Source organism: Oncorhynchus masou, chromosome 12 (genome assembly GCF_036934945.1).
Source record: "Oncorhynchus masou masou isolate Uvic2021 chromosome 12, UVic_Omas_1.1, whole genome shotgun sequence".
Taxonomy (NCBI): Eukaryota; Metazoa; Chordata; class Actinopteri; order Salmoniformes; family Salmonidae; genus Oncorhynchus; species Oncorhynchus masou.
In genome coordinates, this window is record NC_088223.1 from 68,219,113 (window position 1) to 68,236,471 (window position 17,359).

The following is a 17,359-nucleotide window of genomic DNA, read 5'->3' on the forward strand; positions in this document are numbered from 1 at the left end:
GTAGCCTTTCTTGTCAATTCGATCAACTTCTACATGTGGGCTTCGGATAAAAACAAAACTGTTCCCAAATACTCTGTGTGACCACCCGCCACGTGGCTGGTGAAATATACATTCCCGCCAATGACAAATATATATAAATATATACCCGCCAATATATATACCCAATATATATACCCGCCAATGACAAAATCGAATTTCCAACCCTGGTTGTCAGCTTCAAAGGCTATGATATGAGGTATTTTTTTAAAAATATGAATAAACTAATAGGACAGCGCTCATATCTATGGAATTATTTGGCCATTTCCTTCATTGTTCAGAATCCATAGCTGCATTTCAGATGGAGCAAATTCATAATTTATTGCTATTTCATTACTTGAACAGAACGTTTCCTTAAAGTTCAAACATGATTACATTTAATTATTATTTTTAAACATTTTTGCTAGATGTGCCAAGCTTAGACATATCCCAAGAGATTTACAGCTGTAACTGCTGCAAAAGGTGTCTCTACAAAGTAGAGGGGGTGGTGGTGGGGGGTGAATAGTTATGCACGCTCAAGTTTTCATTTTTTTGTCTTATTTCTCATTTGTTTCACCAAAAATATTTTGCATCTTCAAAGTGGTAGGCATGTTGTGTAACTGAAATGATACAACCCCCCCAAAAAAATCAATTTTAATTCCAGGTTGTTTTCTTGGGAACAGGAACAATGGTGGCCCTCTTGAAGCATGTGGGACCAGCCGATTGTGATAGGGATTAAACACAGCAGCCAGCTGATCTGCTCATGCTCTGAGGATGCGGCTAGGGCGAGGTTTAACACGTTTAAATGTTTTACTCATATTGGCTGCGGTGAAGGAGAGCCCGCAGGTTCTGGTAGCGGGCCGTGTCAATGGCACTGTATTGTCCTCAAAGCCAGCAAAGAAGTTGTTTAGTTTGTCTGCGAGCAAGACATCGGTGTCCGCGACGGGGCTGGTTTTCTTTTTGTAATCCGGGATTGACTGTAGACCCTGCCACATATGTCTCGTGTCTGAGCCGTTGAATTGCGACTCTACTTTCTCTATACTGACGCTTAGCTTGTTTGTTTGCCTTGCGGAGGGAATAGCTACACTGTTTGTATTTGGTCATGTTTCTTAACATGAAAAAAAAGCAGTGGTTAAATGCAGTGATTCACGCTTTCAGTTTTGAGCGTCTATAGGCTGGGAGCAACAAAATTGAGTCGTGGTCAGATTTGCCGAAAGGAGGGAGAGGGAGGGCTTTGTATGCGTCGTAGAAGTTAGAGTAGCAATGATCCAGAATGCTGTCAGCCCGGGTCGCGCATTCGATATACTGATAAAATTTAGGGAGCCTTGTTTTCAGATTAGCTTTGTTAAAATCCCCAGCTACAATAAATGCAGCCCCAGGATGTGGTTTCCAGTTTACATAGAGTCCAATGAAGTTCTTCCAGGGCCGTCGAGGTGTCTGCCGTGATTAGATTATAATCACGGCTGATTATAATCTAAGAGAATTCTCTTGGTAGATAATGCGGTCAGCATTTGATCATAAGGAATTCTAGGTCAGGTGAACAAAAGGACTTGTGTTCCTGTATGTTGTTATGATCACACCACGACTCGTTAATCATAAGGCATACACCCCCGCCCTTCTTCTTACCAGAGAGATGTTTGTTTATGTCGGCGCAATGCGTGAAGAATTCGGGTGGCCCACGTATCCCGAGTGAGCCATGTTTCCGTGAAACAGAATGTTACAATCTCTGACGTCTCTCTGAAAGGCAACCTTTGCTCGAATTTCATCTACCTTGTTGTCAAGAGACTGGACATTGGCGAGTAGTATACTCGTGAGCGATGTGCCGGTCTACAGAGCCTGACCAGAAGACCGCTCCATTTGCCCCTTCTGAGGCGCCGTTGTTTTGGGAAGCCTACTAGGATCCGATCCATTGTCCTGGGTGTTGGTCCAAACAGAGGATCCACTTCGGGAAAGTCGTATTCCTGGTCGTAATGTTGGTAAGTTGACATTGCTCTTATATCCAATAGCTCTTCCTGGCTACTTGTAATAAGACTTAAGCTTTACTGGGTTACACCAAACACAGCCTAGTTACTATTGAATAGCAAATTGAGGCCTATACTTGAAATAGCCTAATGGAAATGGCATTGTAATCTTTCTAGGCATACACACAACAAAATGTAGCAACATGGCTTCCATTTAATTGCCGTTATCCAGTCATGCTGCTACAGATCAGGGTCTGTAAAGACTGAGAGGGGGGGGGGGGTCGATAAGGTTACATAATCAGGATATAATTTTTGAATTCATAATTTCTTATCGTTTTGATAATTTCTCAATATTATGTTTGCGGTAGTTGCCTGTATCTACACCAAAACCCCAGTATTTTTCCTTCATAGCTTGTTCTCTATCTTCTTTTTTTTTAAAGGGTGCCAATTTGTTTTCAGCACTTTTATTTCCATGACTGATCGAAATCAAAAGTTGTTTTTTCATGGCTCTCTCTTGTCCCTCTGCAGAAGACATATGGTGGGTAATATGTTTGAAACATTGAATCGCAATAAAATCACAGTATCGAATAGCAATACATATAGAATGTGAGAATCGTGATACAAGTATCAGCACCTAAGTATCGTGATAATATCCTATTGTGAGGTCCCTGGCAATACACAGCTCTAGTTTCCAGACCTTAAAATACCTAACGCTACATCTGTAATGTCTCTAACTCAACTCATACAGATGAGATAGCCTTGAGCATATTAGGCCTACTTCCACAAATTCCATTGGCTTGTTCAGGTTTCACATGTCACTGCAACCTCTCTCCCATACTGTCACTCAGCAAATAGAAGGCTACAGTATATGATAGACTAGCTATATCTTTCCAACAGTTATTACAACCTATTAATAACTGATAAATATGTCCTTGTTTTTTATATCCTATGTTAGTTATAATACGTTTAGAGTTGTATTTATAGGTATTTCATGGGTAATACTCCATTAGTTGCAATCACTGACGCTATAACATACCTTGGCCACATTTCATATAATTTCATCTGTATTATGCAATCTGGCCTGAAATTTTTATTAATTTTTGGGCCTGACATACGGTAATATGCATCCACCCACTCTCATACTCCCTTCCCTCGCGACTCGGAGACTGTCATTCATAATCACAACGTTCCTATTTCCCAAACTAGAAAATCACACGATCCCTTATTCATATCAGCATACATGCGATGTAACGTTGTGTTGTTTACAATCATATGGTGGTTAGGAGAAGTGTGGCATATTGAAATCATCACAAAAAACGTTAGCTGGAAGCCAAAATAAAATATAGCCAACGATTGAAAGCCAGAGCAGCATCTGAATTCGTAGCTAATGGCAAAATGAGGTTATCCATTGTGAATAACGCTGCAATGTCCTTGGCATGGTGTAAATAAGAGGTAAAAGTAGTTAACTAACGTTAAATTAGAATTCCCAAAGTTGAAGATGAATGTAATTTAACGTTACGTACCTGAAACCACAAGGGCCTCATTTGGTCCAACTGTGTGGCAATTACCCATGTTATTTAAAAACACGGATCCCAAACCAAGTGTGTATGTCGCCTACAAATCTGTTGCAACACAACCGGTAATAAAAACCCGACGTAATAGACCGATTTCTCTCGTCTTCGAACCCGTTCACCGCCACGCCCCTATCATTACGAGAAAAGAGGTCCCCCAGGATTTCATAAAATGGAGATTTCACCTCGGCAGACCTCAATACAAGAGGGTCTAGCTGCGACGTCATCTCACACAGCAGTCATCCCTCAGGGTCTCTATGCTGCCATCTACTGATATGACATCTCCCAGTGCGTTGCAGAATGAAAATCCAAATATTTGTATAATTAAACCAAGAGAGACCACAGCCTGTCGTTTCAAATGGAATCAAATGAGTCATAGTGAGCAGAACAAGCAAGGAGGTGGGCAGAGCCGAGGCGCACTGTAGGCCTGGTGCGTGGTGCCGGAAGTGGTGGTACCGGGCTGAGGACACGCACCTCAGGCTGAACCAATTTTAGTCTCATCTGAGTACCTTCTTCCATATTTTTGTGGAGTCTCCCATATGTATTTTGGCGAACACCAAACATGTTTTCTTATTTTTTTTCTTTAAGCAATGGCTTTTATTCTGGCCACTCCCATACCAGCTCTGTGGAGTGATTGGCTTAAAGGGGTCCTATGGACTCCAATCTCCGCTGTGGAGCTTTGCAGCTCCTTCAGGGTTATCTTTGGTCTCTTTATTGCCTCTATGATTAATGCCCTCCTTGCCTGGTCTGTGAGTTTTGGTCGGCGGCCCTCTCTTGACAGGTTTGTTGTGGGGCCATATTCTTTCCAGTTTTGAAAAATGGATTGAATGGTGTTCCATGGGATGTTCAAAGTTTCTGATATTTTTTAATAACCCAACCCTGATCTGTACTTCTTCACAACTTTGTCCCTGACTTGTTTGGAGAGCTCCTTGGTTTTCATGGTGCCACTTGCTTGGTGGTGCCCATTGCTTAGTGGTGTTGCAGACTCTGGGACCTTTCAGAACAGGTGTATATATACTGAGATCATGTGACAGACCATGCGACACTTAAATTGCACACAGGTGGACTTTATTTAACTAATTATGTGACTTCTGAAGGAAATTGGCTGCACCAGATCTTATTTAGGGCCTTCATAGCAAAGAAGGTGAATACTTTTTAATTTTTTTAAAAATAATTTATTGGAACAAGTAATTTTTTTCAATTTAAATGACTGGTTGTAATGCAACAAAATAGAAAAAACACCAAGGGAGATGAATACTTTTGCAAGGCACTGTACACTACCGGTCAAAAGTTTTAGAACACCTACTCATTCAAGGGTTTTTGTTAATGTTGACTATTTTCTACATTGTAGAATAATAGTGAGACCATCAAAACTATGAAATAACACATATAGAATCATGTAGTAACCAAAAACGTGTTATACAAATCAAAGTATATTTTATATTTGAGAATCTTCAAATAGCCATCCTTTGCCTTGATGACAGCGTTGTACACTCTTGGCATTCTCTCAATCAGCTTCATGAGGTAGTCATCTGGAATGCAACAAAATAGGAAAAACGGAAAGGGGGATGAATACTTTTTTTCAAGGCACTGTACGTGTGAGTAAGAGTGACAGTGAAGGTGTGTGTGTCTGAATGGGGGAGAGGTTGTTGAAAGTCACCCAGTAAAATACCACTTGAGTAAAAGTCTAATGGCCATAGAGTCCGTGGATGGCCATAGAGTCAGAGTGGATAGTCTGTGGGCGAGAGAAAGCAGTAGTTGTTAGCCATCTACCAGTCTTATGACCGGGGGATAGAAGCTGTTTTGGAGTATGTTGGTCTGAGCCTTGATAAACCGGTACCGCATTCCTGTTGGGAGCATGGAGAACAGTCCATAGCCTTTTCTCAATTAGATTCCGTCAACTCCTGCGTCCTCTCTCCTCTGTCCTCTCTGGCTTCCTTTTGAAAGGTTACGAGGATAGGACGCGAAGAGAGGGAAATTCAGACCCAGACTCAAAATTGAGCTCAGGTGCATCTTGTTTCCATTGACCATCCTCGATTTTTCTACAACTTGATTGGAGTCTACCTGTGATAAATTCAAAGAATTGGAAGTGATTTGGAAAGGCACACCCCTATATACAGTGCATTTGGAAAGTATTCAGACCGCTTTACTTTTTACACATTTTGTTACGTTACAGCATTATTCTAAAATGGATTATATTGCCCCCCCCCCATCAATCTACACACAATACCCCATAATGACAAAGCAAAAACAGGTTTTTAGAAATGTTTGTAAATGTATTAAAAATAAAAAACGGAAATATCACATTTACATAAATATTCAGACCCTTTACTCAGTACTTTGTTGAAGGACCTTTGGCAGTGATTACAGCCTTGATTCTTCTTGGGTTTGATGCTACAAGCTTGGCACACCTGTATGCGTATTTGGGGAGTCTCCCATTCTTCTCTGCAGATCCTCTCAAGCTCTGTCAGGTTGGATGGGGAGCGTCGCTGCACAACTATTTTCAGGTCTCTCCAGAGATGTTAGATTGGGTTCAAGTCCGACTTCTGGCTGGGCAACTCAAAGACATTCAGAGACTTGTCACGAAGACATTCCTGTGTTGTCTTGGCTGTGTGCTTAGCGTTGTTGTCCTGTTTGAAGGTGAACCTTCGCCCAGGTCTGATGTCCTGAGCGCTCTGGAGAAGTTTTTCATCAAGGATCTCTCTGTACTTTGCTCCGTTCAACATTCTCTCGACCCTGACTAGTCTCCCAGTCCCTGCCACTGAAAAAACCTCCCCACAGCATGATGCTGCCACCTCCATGCTTCACCGTAGGGATGGTGCCAGGTTTCCTCCAAATGTGACGCTTGGGATTCAGGCCAAAGAGTCAATCATGGTTTCATCAGACCAGGGAATGTTGTTTCTCATGGTCTGGGAGTTCTATAGGTGGCTTTTGGCAAATTCCAAGCGGGCTATCATATGCATTTTGCTGAGGAGTGGCTTCCGTCTGGCCACTCTACCATAAAGGCTTGATTGGTGGAGTGCTGCAGAGATGGTTGTTCTTCTGGAAGGCTCTCCCATGTCCACAGTGGAACTCTGGAGCTTTGTTAGAGTGACCATCGGGTTCTTGGTCACCTCCCTGACCAAAGCCCTTCTCCCCAGATTGCTCAGTTTGGCCAGGTGGCCAGCTCTTGGATGAGTCTTGGTTGTTTCCATTTTAAACTGTTTCCATTTAAGAATGATGGAGGCCACTGTGTTCTTGGGGAGCTTCAATGCTGACAAAAAAAAATGTACCCTTCCCCAGATCTGTGCCTCGACACAATCCTGTCTCGAAACTCTATGGACAATTCCTTCAACCTCATGGCTTGTTTTTTTCTCTGACATGCACTTGTAGTCAGGAATGGGAGAGTGATTGTTTCCTACAGAGCACAAAATGTGTACATTTCTTGACGTCTTTGAAAAGCAAGTCTGGTAAAGATCTTTTTTTTGACTTAAAGAGGCAGTTTTTGTATTTTGAGACTGTCTTGAATAAGCTAAGTAGCCAATAGACAGAGGGTAGCATAATTTGTCTGATTCTTTGTAATAATGGTATGGGAATAATGCATTTTATTTTGTAAAGTGGTATCTTGCAGCAAACAACACACAAAGTGGATAAACAGGTTAATATCAAGCCCTGTATTTTTTTCTCTCCAAAATTCTCATGAAATGTAGGCCTACATTCAACACCACACATTGGCCATTGTTTTTAATGGTAGGCCACTCTGGTAGGCCTACATTAGGATCACATAGCCACCGTATCCTACTTGACCACTGAAACTGTAACTGAAAGCGGATACAGCCTCAGTGTTCACAGTAAATACGGGCTTGAAGTTCCACAGAATTTTCACAATGTTGAAGTTTACACTCTGTACCGGAAAAAAATTGAGGGAACATTGGGTATTAATACTTTCTGGAGGCACTGTACATCTTTATGTGCACTAACTAATATCATAGGATTATTCATTTGGTTTTCAACACATGAGGAAGTGGAAAATCAAAACAAATGAACTAACTAGATTGCTAACTCTAAGTAAAATGTATATAGGTTCAGAACTTCTGTGAAATTGTCACAACCTGACCTTAAGTTCCTTTTTTATGCCTCTGTTTTAGTTTGGTCGGGGCGTGAGTTGGGGTGGGCACTCTATGTTTTTGTTCTAGGTTGTGTATTTCTGTGTTTGGCCTGGTATGGTTTCCAATCAGAAGCAGCTGTCGATTGTTGTCTCTGATTGAGAACCATACTTAGGTAGCCTGTTTTCCCACTATGATTTGTGGGTAGTTATTTTCTGGTTAGTATTTGTTGCACCTGTCAGAACTGGTCGTTTATTGTTTTTTTGTTTGTGTATTCATTCTGGATTAAAAGTATTATGGATACGTACCACGTTGCACTTTGGTCCTCTTCTCCTTCTTCATACGACGATCATTACAGAAATAGCACAGTTACAAATATATGGCAAATAGAAATTAAATTGGAAGGACATCAGAAATAGAGGAAGGCCAGGACTAAAAACAAACAAAATATAACTATTGTAAAATAGATTGTGTCTGTAAAATGTGTATAGTATGTAGAAGCTGTTGTTTATTAGTTTACTCCAATTGGGGATAGGGATGGAAGGGTTTGTGGGGAATAATAAAGGAAAGGATATTCCAGAAAGTGTGTATAAACACTACCGTTCAAAGTTTGGGGTCACTTAAATCTTTGTTTTTGAAAGAAAAGCACAGTTTTTGTCCATTTAAAATAACATAAAATTGATCAGAAATGCAGCGTAGACATTGTTAATGTTGTAAATGACTTGTAGCTGGAATCAGCAGATTTTGTATGGAATATCTACATAGGTGTACGGTGAAAACGGTTGTTCTGATTAAAGAAGCAATAAAACTGGCCTTCCTTCACGTCAACAGTGAAGAGGCGACTCCGGGATGCTGGCCTTCTAGGCAGAGGTCCTCTGTCCATTGTCTGGGTTTTTGCCCAGCTTAATCTTTTCTTTTTATTGGCCAGTCTGAGATATGGCTTTTTCTTTGCAACTCTGCCTAGAGGGCCAGCATCCGGGAGTCGCCTCTTCACTGTTGATGTTGAGATTAGTGTTTTGCGGGTACTATTTAATGAAGCTGCCAGTTGAGGACTTGTGAGGCCTCTGTTTCTCCAACTCATCACTAATGTACTTGTCCTCTTGCTCAGTTGTGCACCGGGGCCTCTGTGAAGGGAGTAGTTCTGTGAAGGGAGTAGTAGACAGCGTTGTATGAGATCTTCAGTTTCATAGCAATTTCCTGCATGGAATAGCCTTCATTTCTGAGAACAAAAATTGACTGACAAGTTTCAGAAGGAAGTTCTTTGTTTCTGGCCATTTTGAGCCTGTAATCGAACCCACAAATGGTGATGCTCCAGATACTCAACTAGTCTATAGAAGGCCCGTTTTATTGCTTATGTAATCAGAACAACAGTTTCCAGCTGTGCTAACAGAATTGCAAAATAGTTTTCTAATGATCAATTAGCCTTTTAAATGATAAATTTGGATTAGCTAACACAACGTGCCATTGGAACACGAGTGATGGTTGCTGATAATGGGCCTCTGTACACCTATGTAGATATTCCATTAAAAATCAGCCGTTTCCAGCTACAATACAAACACAGAGCACAGGAAACTAAGGGTTTAAATACACTCAGGGGAAACGAGACACAGGTGCAAATAATAATGGGGAACAAGGGAAAAACATAAGGACAAAAAGCACAATGGGGGCATCTAGTGACCAACAACCGGAACAACCCTGGCCAAATCCTGACAACAATAGTCATTTACAACATTAACAATGTCTACACTGTATTTCTAATCAATTTGATGTTATTTTAATGGACAAAAATGTGCTTTTCTTTCAAAAACAAGGACATTTTTAAGTGATCCTAAACCTTTGAATGGTAGTATATATATTACACACACACACACACACACGGGATTGGAAATGATGCACAGTTACATTGATGAAGCAACAATCTATCCACAATATTAAAGCTGATCCACCCCCTGAAAAAAAGGATGTTTCATCCTTTTATTTTTACGATTCATGATCTTTTTTAAGGGGCTGGCCATCTGTGGGCTTTATGGTGAGACCAGTTAGTGTGTGTGTGTGTGTCGTTACAGGAAGGATAACGTTATGCTCTATTTCTTCCCATTATTTTCTCTCTGACAGGTGTGAAGCGGCTTTCGGCAACCTTACTGGAGACGACAAGAAGTAAGACTAATATCTTATTTAGAATGTGCTGGATGTTTGGCTCCTCTTCTGATCACTGTGAGTCATCATTCACCTCAACAAAATTATAGTGTCTACAAATACAACCCCATGACATGGGCACATCGAGGTTTGAGAGTAGGAATACATTGAATGCAACTGATAAATGTATTTCATCATCCCTCTCTCTCCTCTTGTGCAACAGGGGATCCTGGTGTTCACAATCATCCAGTTTAAACCAGCCAGCTATGAGGACTACGCGTATCCCCAATGGGCTCAGGGGATTGGCTGGGTCATCGCCACGGTGTCCATCATCTGGATCCCCCTCAGAGCTCTTCTCACACTGTGGGTTCTGCCTGGCTTAATCAATGAGATACTGAATTACTATATACTCATCTGTCAGTATCTATCTCTCTCTCTCTATTCATCTACCTACCTATAGCATTATTGCAACTTTACTACAACACCTTGCAGCCTCCTCAAGAGGTTCTGGTGTAATGGCTAAGCTAAGGTGTTGGACAGAATTCCATTTTTATGTCCTTTTTGCCATGTTTTATTAAAGTTTTGTCTTCCTCCCCCGAGAGATTAGTAAAGTTAATCACCCCCTATTCACCGGAGAATGAGAAGTCAAAAGTACCATACTACCTGGAGATGGGAAGAGACATACCCAAACATAGCAGTCATCAGCTGCTTTGCTCCTCTACCAGAGAAGCCTCACATTCAGACAAACCTCTGATACTGACTCTCCCTACTGATGGCCTCTGTGCCTGTGAGGTAGGGACTATGATAGGCTTGGAGAGCCAGGTGAGGGTTCACTCTGTATGTTGAGCTTGATTCACATTGGGACTGGAAACCAAACTGTGGACTGTCTGTGGCCTCAAGAACTGACCACTATTGGTGTGGTTTATACACCAATAGTACATCTCAATACTGTATTGAGATTTATACAGTATTACAGATTCATCAATGGGGACGTGGCTTGTTCTCCAAGTGAATGTCAAGACCTTTTTTAAAACACTATTATAGTCAATAATGTGAAAACAAATACACAGAATTGATATTTTATATTCAAGAAGCTTACCTACCTCTGTTTTGAGTCGTCAGAATGGAATATGATGAGGAGTGGGTAGTGGTAAACATGACGGATAGACCTTAACTAACATGTCCATATGTTGCACTGTCTGAGCTTTGGTATTATGTCACGTTTAAAAACAATATGCCACATGTTGCCATGGATAATCTAAGTCAATGATCTTAGAACTGGTTGTTAGGCTACATATGATTATTATGTAAAATATCCATTGCAATCTGACAAAGGGTTACGTTCCGTGACTCATAAATGATAAGTTACCGTTGTAAAATGATTGTAAATGACAGTATATCAACATTTATTTGATATACTGTATATTAAAAAAATACTAAAGGAAAATGTTTGAAAGGAAATTTAATCAGGCATAATTATGTCAAGTATTATAAAACCTCAAAATAATCAGGATATTGTCATTGGAGTAGGATAAATACTGTACAACTCCTGTCATGTTGTGTAAAGCAAAAATAAAAAAGCCAACTGACTCCAAGTCTAAAGTGTGTGCCAGATTTTTACAATCACCAGTAGGTGGTGTCACAAACGCCACGACAGAGGTTCCTTAGAAAAACATATTCAGAGGAGTTTCGTTTATAAACCTGTCCGAGATTATGCCATCTAGTTGATATTTGTTCAATGAACAGAATAGCTCTACGAGTGTAGGTCTATTTGGATAGAATTTGACAGTAAAGTGTCATCAATAAGAAGAAAACACATGACGAAAACAAATGATGGCACACAAAACAGGGGCCACCTTTGACAATTCTTATTTCATTTTATTGAGAAATATCTACTGTATCAGACAAGTACACACTTGGGGGAAAGTATACATGTGCACTCATGAGTTAGTAACTTCCTCGAGACAAGATGCCAGTGTTTTCTTTATGGTCCTCCCTCCAAATGGATCCAAAGTCAAAACATAAAGAATGACAAAGGCCTCTTGCAGCCAAAAGGTCATATTAGTATGGGCAGCGCCATTGAGGGCTTCCTCCATTTTAATGTAGTCAAATGGGTGGGACTTCTAACTTCATTGGCTGACTCCTCCTGGTGACCCTGTTGGAGTCATGTCCAACCGGGTCATCAGGAGGGATCAGCCAATCGTGAAGAAGAAAATTTCTAAGCATCAGTGGCGTGGCCCGTGCTGTCACAGATGCCATAATGGTACAGATACAAAGATGAGTCCTCTATCTATCTCTATGGTGCAAAACAATTTAAGGGCCTTATTCAATCAAATACGCTTTAGCTGACATCTGCAAAACTTATGTTTTACTGGGTTCGTGCCCAGGCTCGGTCGTAACCGGCCGTGCCTGGGAGGTCCGTGGGGCGACGCACAATTGGCCTAGCGTCGTCCGGGTTAGGCCGGAAGGGAAATCCTTGTCTCATCACGCACCAGCGACTCCTGTGGCGGGCTGGGCACAGTGCGCGCTAACCAAGGTTGCCAGGTACACAGTGTTTCCTCTGACACATTGGTGCAGCTGGCTTCCGGGTTGAATGGCGCTGTGTTAAGAATCTAGGGGGCACTATTTTCATTTTTGGAAAAATAACGTCCCCAAAGTAAACAAGCTATTTTGTCAGGACAAGATGCTAGAATATGCATATAATTGACAGCTTTGGATCGAAAACACACTAAAGTTTCCAAAACTGTAAAGATATTGTCTGTGAGTATAACAGAACTGATATTGCAGGCGAAAGCCTGAGAAAAATCCAATCAGGAAGTGACTTTTATTTAGAAACCTCTGCGTTCCTATGCGTCCCTATTGAGCAGTGAAAGGGATATCAACCAGATTCCCCTTTCTATGGCTTCCCTAATGTGTCTAGTGTCACAATACATAGTTTCAATACATGGTTTTTTATTTTGAAAAATGACCCTGAACGTCAACATTGTGTCAGTGGTCAGCTGAAGTCTCTCAGAGTGTTTTGTGCGTAAAGGACAAATGCGGCCATTGTTTCTCTCTATCCTACTAAGAAGCCACCAGTCCCAGTTGATATATTATCGAATAGATATTTGAAAAACACCTTGTGGTTTGATTATAAACAACGTTTGCCATGTTTCTGTTGATATGATGGAGCTAATTTGGAATATATATATGTCGTGACCACAATTTCCTGTCGATTTCTCAGCCAAACGTGAAGAACAAACGGAGCTATTTCGCCGAACATTTGCTATCTAACTGGGAGTCTTGTGAGTGAAAACATCCGAAGCTCATCAAAGGTAAACGATTTATCGTGACCAGGTTGCTTGCTGCTAGCTAGGCATAATGCTATGCTAGGCTATCAGTAAACTTACACAAATGCTTGTCTTGCTTTGGCCGTAAAGCATATTTTCAAAATATGAGATGACAGGGTGATTAACAAAAGGCTAAGCTGTGTTTCAATATATTTCACTTGTGATTTCATGAATAGGAATATTTTCTAGTAATATTTATGTCCGTTGCGTTATGCTAATTAGTGTCACTTGATGACAACGCTCCCGGACCCGGGATGGGTAGTATCAAGAGGTTTTAAGAAGCAGTGCGGCTTGGTTGGGTTGTCTATCGGAGGACGCACGACTTTCAACCTTCGTCTCCCCCGAGCCCATATGGGAGTTGTAGTGATGAGACAAGATAGTAGCTACTAAATGATTGGATACTACGAAATTGGGGAGAAAAAATGAGGTAAAATTAAAAAATTATAATAATTTTAAAAAATGATAAAGAGCAGCTGCTCACCGATTTTGACAACTCCAACACCGCCAAAACATCAGCTATGCACATGTCGGCAATTGCCGCTTAACAATTGATCTGATTGAATCTAGGCCTATGTCATATGGTTGATTTATGGAGTGGGGAAATACACTTGGTCATAAGTGATGGTTGCGTAATCATGCTTGACTGTCCCTTATACACATTTGCTGATTGGTGATGGTTGACATAGGGTTTGAAAAACGTACAAGCGGGACGTACTTGATACATAACAGGCTAACCAAATCGGCTTGTTATTAAAAACACGTCAAAATAGTAAAAATGGATCGAATGTCTATGGTTAGAGGGTACAGCATATTATCCAAATGTACCAATAATCAAAGTTAAAATATTTATATAAAAAATAATACAAATAGCAGTGTTTTATTCCATTATTTTAAACATATATGTAATATGACCTACAAAAAAAATGTTCATGTGCAATTGATGGCATACTCTTCCCTCCCTCCCTCCCTCGGTCGGTCCTTCTGTCAGTCAGTCAGTAAGTCAGTCAGTCAGTCAGTCAGTCAGTCAGTCAGTCAGTCAGTGTCAGGATGGTCATGTAGAAGTCAGTCAGTCAGTCAGTCAGGATGGTCATGTAGAATTGATGGCATACTCTTCCCTCCCACCCTCCCTCGGTCGGTCCTTCTGTCAGTCAGTCAGTCAGTCAGTCAGTCAGGATGGTCATGTAGAATAGATGACGCACCGGAGCAGCAACCCTCTTCTCTTCTCCAAAGTTTGATGTGGCTTCATTTTGAAACAAGGCTGCTAGAGCAATACACCAAAGCCCATGTTGTAGCAGCACTCACAGTAATTCAGTAGTGGTTAAGAGTACCTGCCCATCCTCTAATCTCCAGGCCAGATATCACTCCACCACACACAGCCTCCTCCACACCTCCTCAAACCAATCCCTTCAGTCCAAATCCAGTTGAACAGTAGTTTGTTTGTTTTTGTCGTTGCCCAGCAGAGGTCGCTAAGAAGTCGTCACAATGGTGCTTGCTGCCTGGCTCTATCGGCTCCTCCAGTTGCTTAACTTCCTGCTCTGTTGCTATGACATCTGTTCCACCGGCCTCATCTGCACATCTCCGATCTAGAGGCCGACAAGCGGGGTTACATACACAAAAAAATAGAGGCATCCAACAAACTGCATGAATGTCCTCTATAAAAGCACACTGTTTCAGACTATGCAGGTCAGGAACATTGACAACATATAGTACCATTGGTCTATCTAAGAGAGAGGCAGGATATATGTAAGCCAAATGTTGACAGAAGCAACAGATAGACAGAGCACTACTTTACCTGGACATGAGGCGGGGCGCCCAGAATGTATGTGACTGCACTAGCTATGTCTTGTGCTTTCAAACACTGCAGAGGAAAAAAGGCCAATTAGTAATACAGCTTGTTAAAATATTTGTATTGAGAGAAGCCGTAGCCCCATCCACCACAGGAGGCTGCTGAGGGGAGGATGGCTCATTATAATGGCTGGAAGGGACCAAATGCAATGGCATCAAAACCATGTATTTGATACCATTCCCCTGATTCCGCTCAGGCCATTAACATAAGCCCGTCCTTCCCAATTTAAGGTGCCACCAACACACGGACTCGCACAAATTCTAGCTGCCTTACTTTTATACTCTCATACACAGCAGCTGCTTTCTCTGGATCGCTGTTGTGGTGCCGGAAGGCAAACTCAGTCTCCACTATTCCAGGGGATATACACTATGGAAGAGAAAGGCTCAAACCATGCTCGTTGTTGATGTTTACACACACACACACACACACACACACACACACACACACACACACACACACACACACACACACACACACACACACACACACACACACACACACACACACACACACACACACACACACACACACACACACGGACGAATACACACACATACTCAACAATCATCTTTCTATCTAATAATTGTATAGGCCATTTGTCAGATTCAGAAAAACTGTGACAAGGTAATGTTGCTCTGCTAACCGTGGCTCTGATGTGGGTCTTTGCTTCCCGTAGCTCTTGCCGCAGCCCCTCGGTTAGAGCAGTCACAGCATATTTTGTGGCACAGTAGAAATGTTCATCTGCACTAGGTACCATTCTATGTCCCCCCATACTATAGCAGGGAAGAAGGGAGGGCGGGGGGTAGTAAAAGAGAGTGAAATAATGGCATGTATATGATTGTGCTACATCCCCATCCAGTATCCCTCTGAATCTTCTGTCTAAAACCAAAAGTGAAATTGTAGGCCTTCTTCACTGTATCTCCTGAGAGAGTATTTCATAACAGGCATTTAATGGGCTGTAAAGAAGCTGTAGTCTACCTGTTAATATTGATGATGTGGCCATCGTCCACATTCCGCTCTTTCATTGACTGGTAGGCCTCACGTGTACAAATAGACAAGGCCAGGACATTCACCTATAAGGGGGAGCTTCTGTCAAAAACAAGCATCTGCATCTGCCTTCACACACAAAAATACTTGTTTTAGACAGTCTAGGTGAATGAGAATACAGTTATAGTTCTCAACAGTGCTAAGGCCCCTTGTGAAATTACTTCCTCAAAAATGACAACAGACCAAAAATGACCTCAGACAACATACTGGTTGGTTACTGGCTGGTCACACAGGTAGAGAGTGTCATTGTGTGTCACTGTGTCAAATTGTGTCACCTGACCTGTCTCATTCATCATATGACCGTGTCACAGTGACTTTGAGAGTGATTCCAGGCAGGGCAGGGTAAAGCCACAGTGGCGCAGCTAAGGTAGCATTGGGGGGTTGCCACAGCAGAACAAGGTCAGAATACAGATTACACCATCTAAAAATATACACGCCATACACATTCATCTTGGCTGCCATGGCAACAGATGGACAGGCGTTAGAAATGCTCAGTTCCTCTGGAGGGATGGGACTACTTTTAGAGCAGACGGGCTCCGCCTGGGGGTCTTGAATGGAATGGTCAAGAGCTCCATGAATCACAGTGTAAAGAAAAGTCCCAGCATAATAGAAATAACACCTGCCTTCTTCCACAAGTGGACCTTTTTGTAGTACCACTGCCAGGTCTACTCTCATAACCAATGGAACGACTTCTTGTGAGGGGTAGTGTGTGTGGTTATGTGGGTTCACTGAACCCCATGAACTATGCTTTACACCACCTACTCTACAACAACCAGTATTTCCCTTGCTTAGCTAGTTATTCTCTTCATTTTGTATATTTCTGCTCGTTAAAGCGTGTATGTGTGTAAACCCATGTGTACAGTGTGTGTGTTGTCCACTCACGTCGATCATGTTCCTCCAGCTGTCTGTCTTGCCACTGAGCAGCGGTTCATTGTGGGCCAGGCCTGCATTGTTGATACACACGTCCACCCCCTGGTGCAGCGTCTTGATGGCAGAGAACATGGACAGGATGTCCTCCTCACAGGACAGGTCACACTTATAGGGGATCAGCGTACCGTTGTAGCCCGCACTCTGGCACTCTGCTGCCAGTTTCTACAAACACAACACAGATAGGGACAAGACCTCGGTCACAAATCAGGTAAACACATGTCATGCAAATTTTTTTCAACCCTCTTTATCTCCCCAATTTCGGAATATCCAATTACGATCTTGTCTCATCGCTGCAACTCCCCAACGGACTCGGGAGAGGCAAAGGTCGATGCATACTCCGAAACATGACCCGCCAAACCGCGCTTCTTAACACCCACCCGCTTAACCCGGAAGCCAGCTGCACCAATGTGTCAGAGGAAACACTATTCAACTGCCGACT

The 17,359-nt window shown here is 42.0% G+C and overlaps 2 protein-coding genes and 1 long non-coding RNA gene across 3 annotated transcripts in view; 1 reads left to right on the forward strand and 2 right to left on the reverse strand.

Annotated features, from left to right (window-relative positions):
• LOC135550712 (flotillin-2a-like) overlaps positions 1 to 3,890 on the reverse strand; it is a 35,006-nt gene extending 31,116 nt beyond the window's left edge. The window contains exon 1 of the mRNA XM_064981763.1: positions 3,500 to 3,890. Within this exon, the coding sequence (XP_064837835.1) occupies positions 3,500 to 3,548 (49 nt within the window). The 5' untranslated portion in view covers positions 3,549 to 3,890. The remainder of the gene's footprint in view (positions 1 to 3,499) is intronic.
• LOC135550713 (uncharacterized) lies at positions 1,618 to 11,357 on the forward strand. The gene is made up of 3 exons (XR_010457135.1): positions 1,618 to 1,991; positions 9,748 to 9,846; positions 9,992 to 11,357. It is a non-coding gene; the product is annotated as an uncharacterized LOC135550713 (long non-coding RNA).
• Positions 11,358 to 14,195: 2,838 nt separating this feature from the next.
• Positions 14,196 to 17,359, reverse strand: part of LOC135550714 (dehydrogenase/reductase SDR family member 11-like) — a 30,970-nt gene continuing 27,806 nt past the window's right edge. Inside the window, exons 2-7 of the mRNA XM_064981764.1 lie at positions 16,873 to 17,082; positions 15,922 to 16,016; positions 15,587 to 15,716; positions 15,217 to 15,309; positions 14,890 to 14,955; positions 14,196 to 14,680 (exon numbers count right to left, since the gene is read on the reverse strand). Coding sequence (XP_064837836.1) covers positions 14,639 to 14,680; positions 14,890 to 14,955; positions 15,217 to 15,309; positions 15,587 to 15,716; positions 15,922 to 16,016; positions 16,873 to 17,082 — 636 coding nt within the window. The 3' untranslated portion in view covers positions 14,196 to 14,638. The remainder of the gene's footprint in view (positions 14,681 to 14,889; positions 14,956 to 15,216; positions 15,310 to 15,586; positions 15,717 to 15,921; positions 16,017 to 16,872; positions 17,083 to 17,359) is intronic.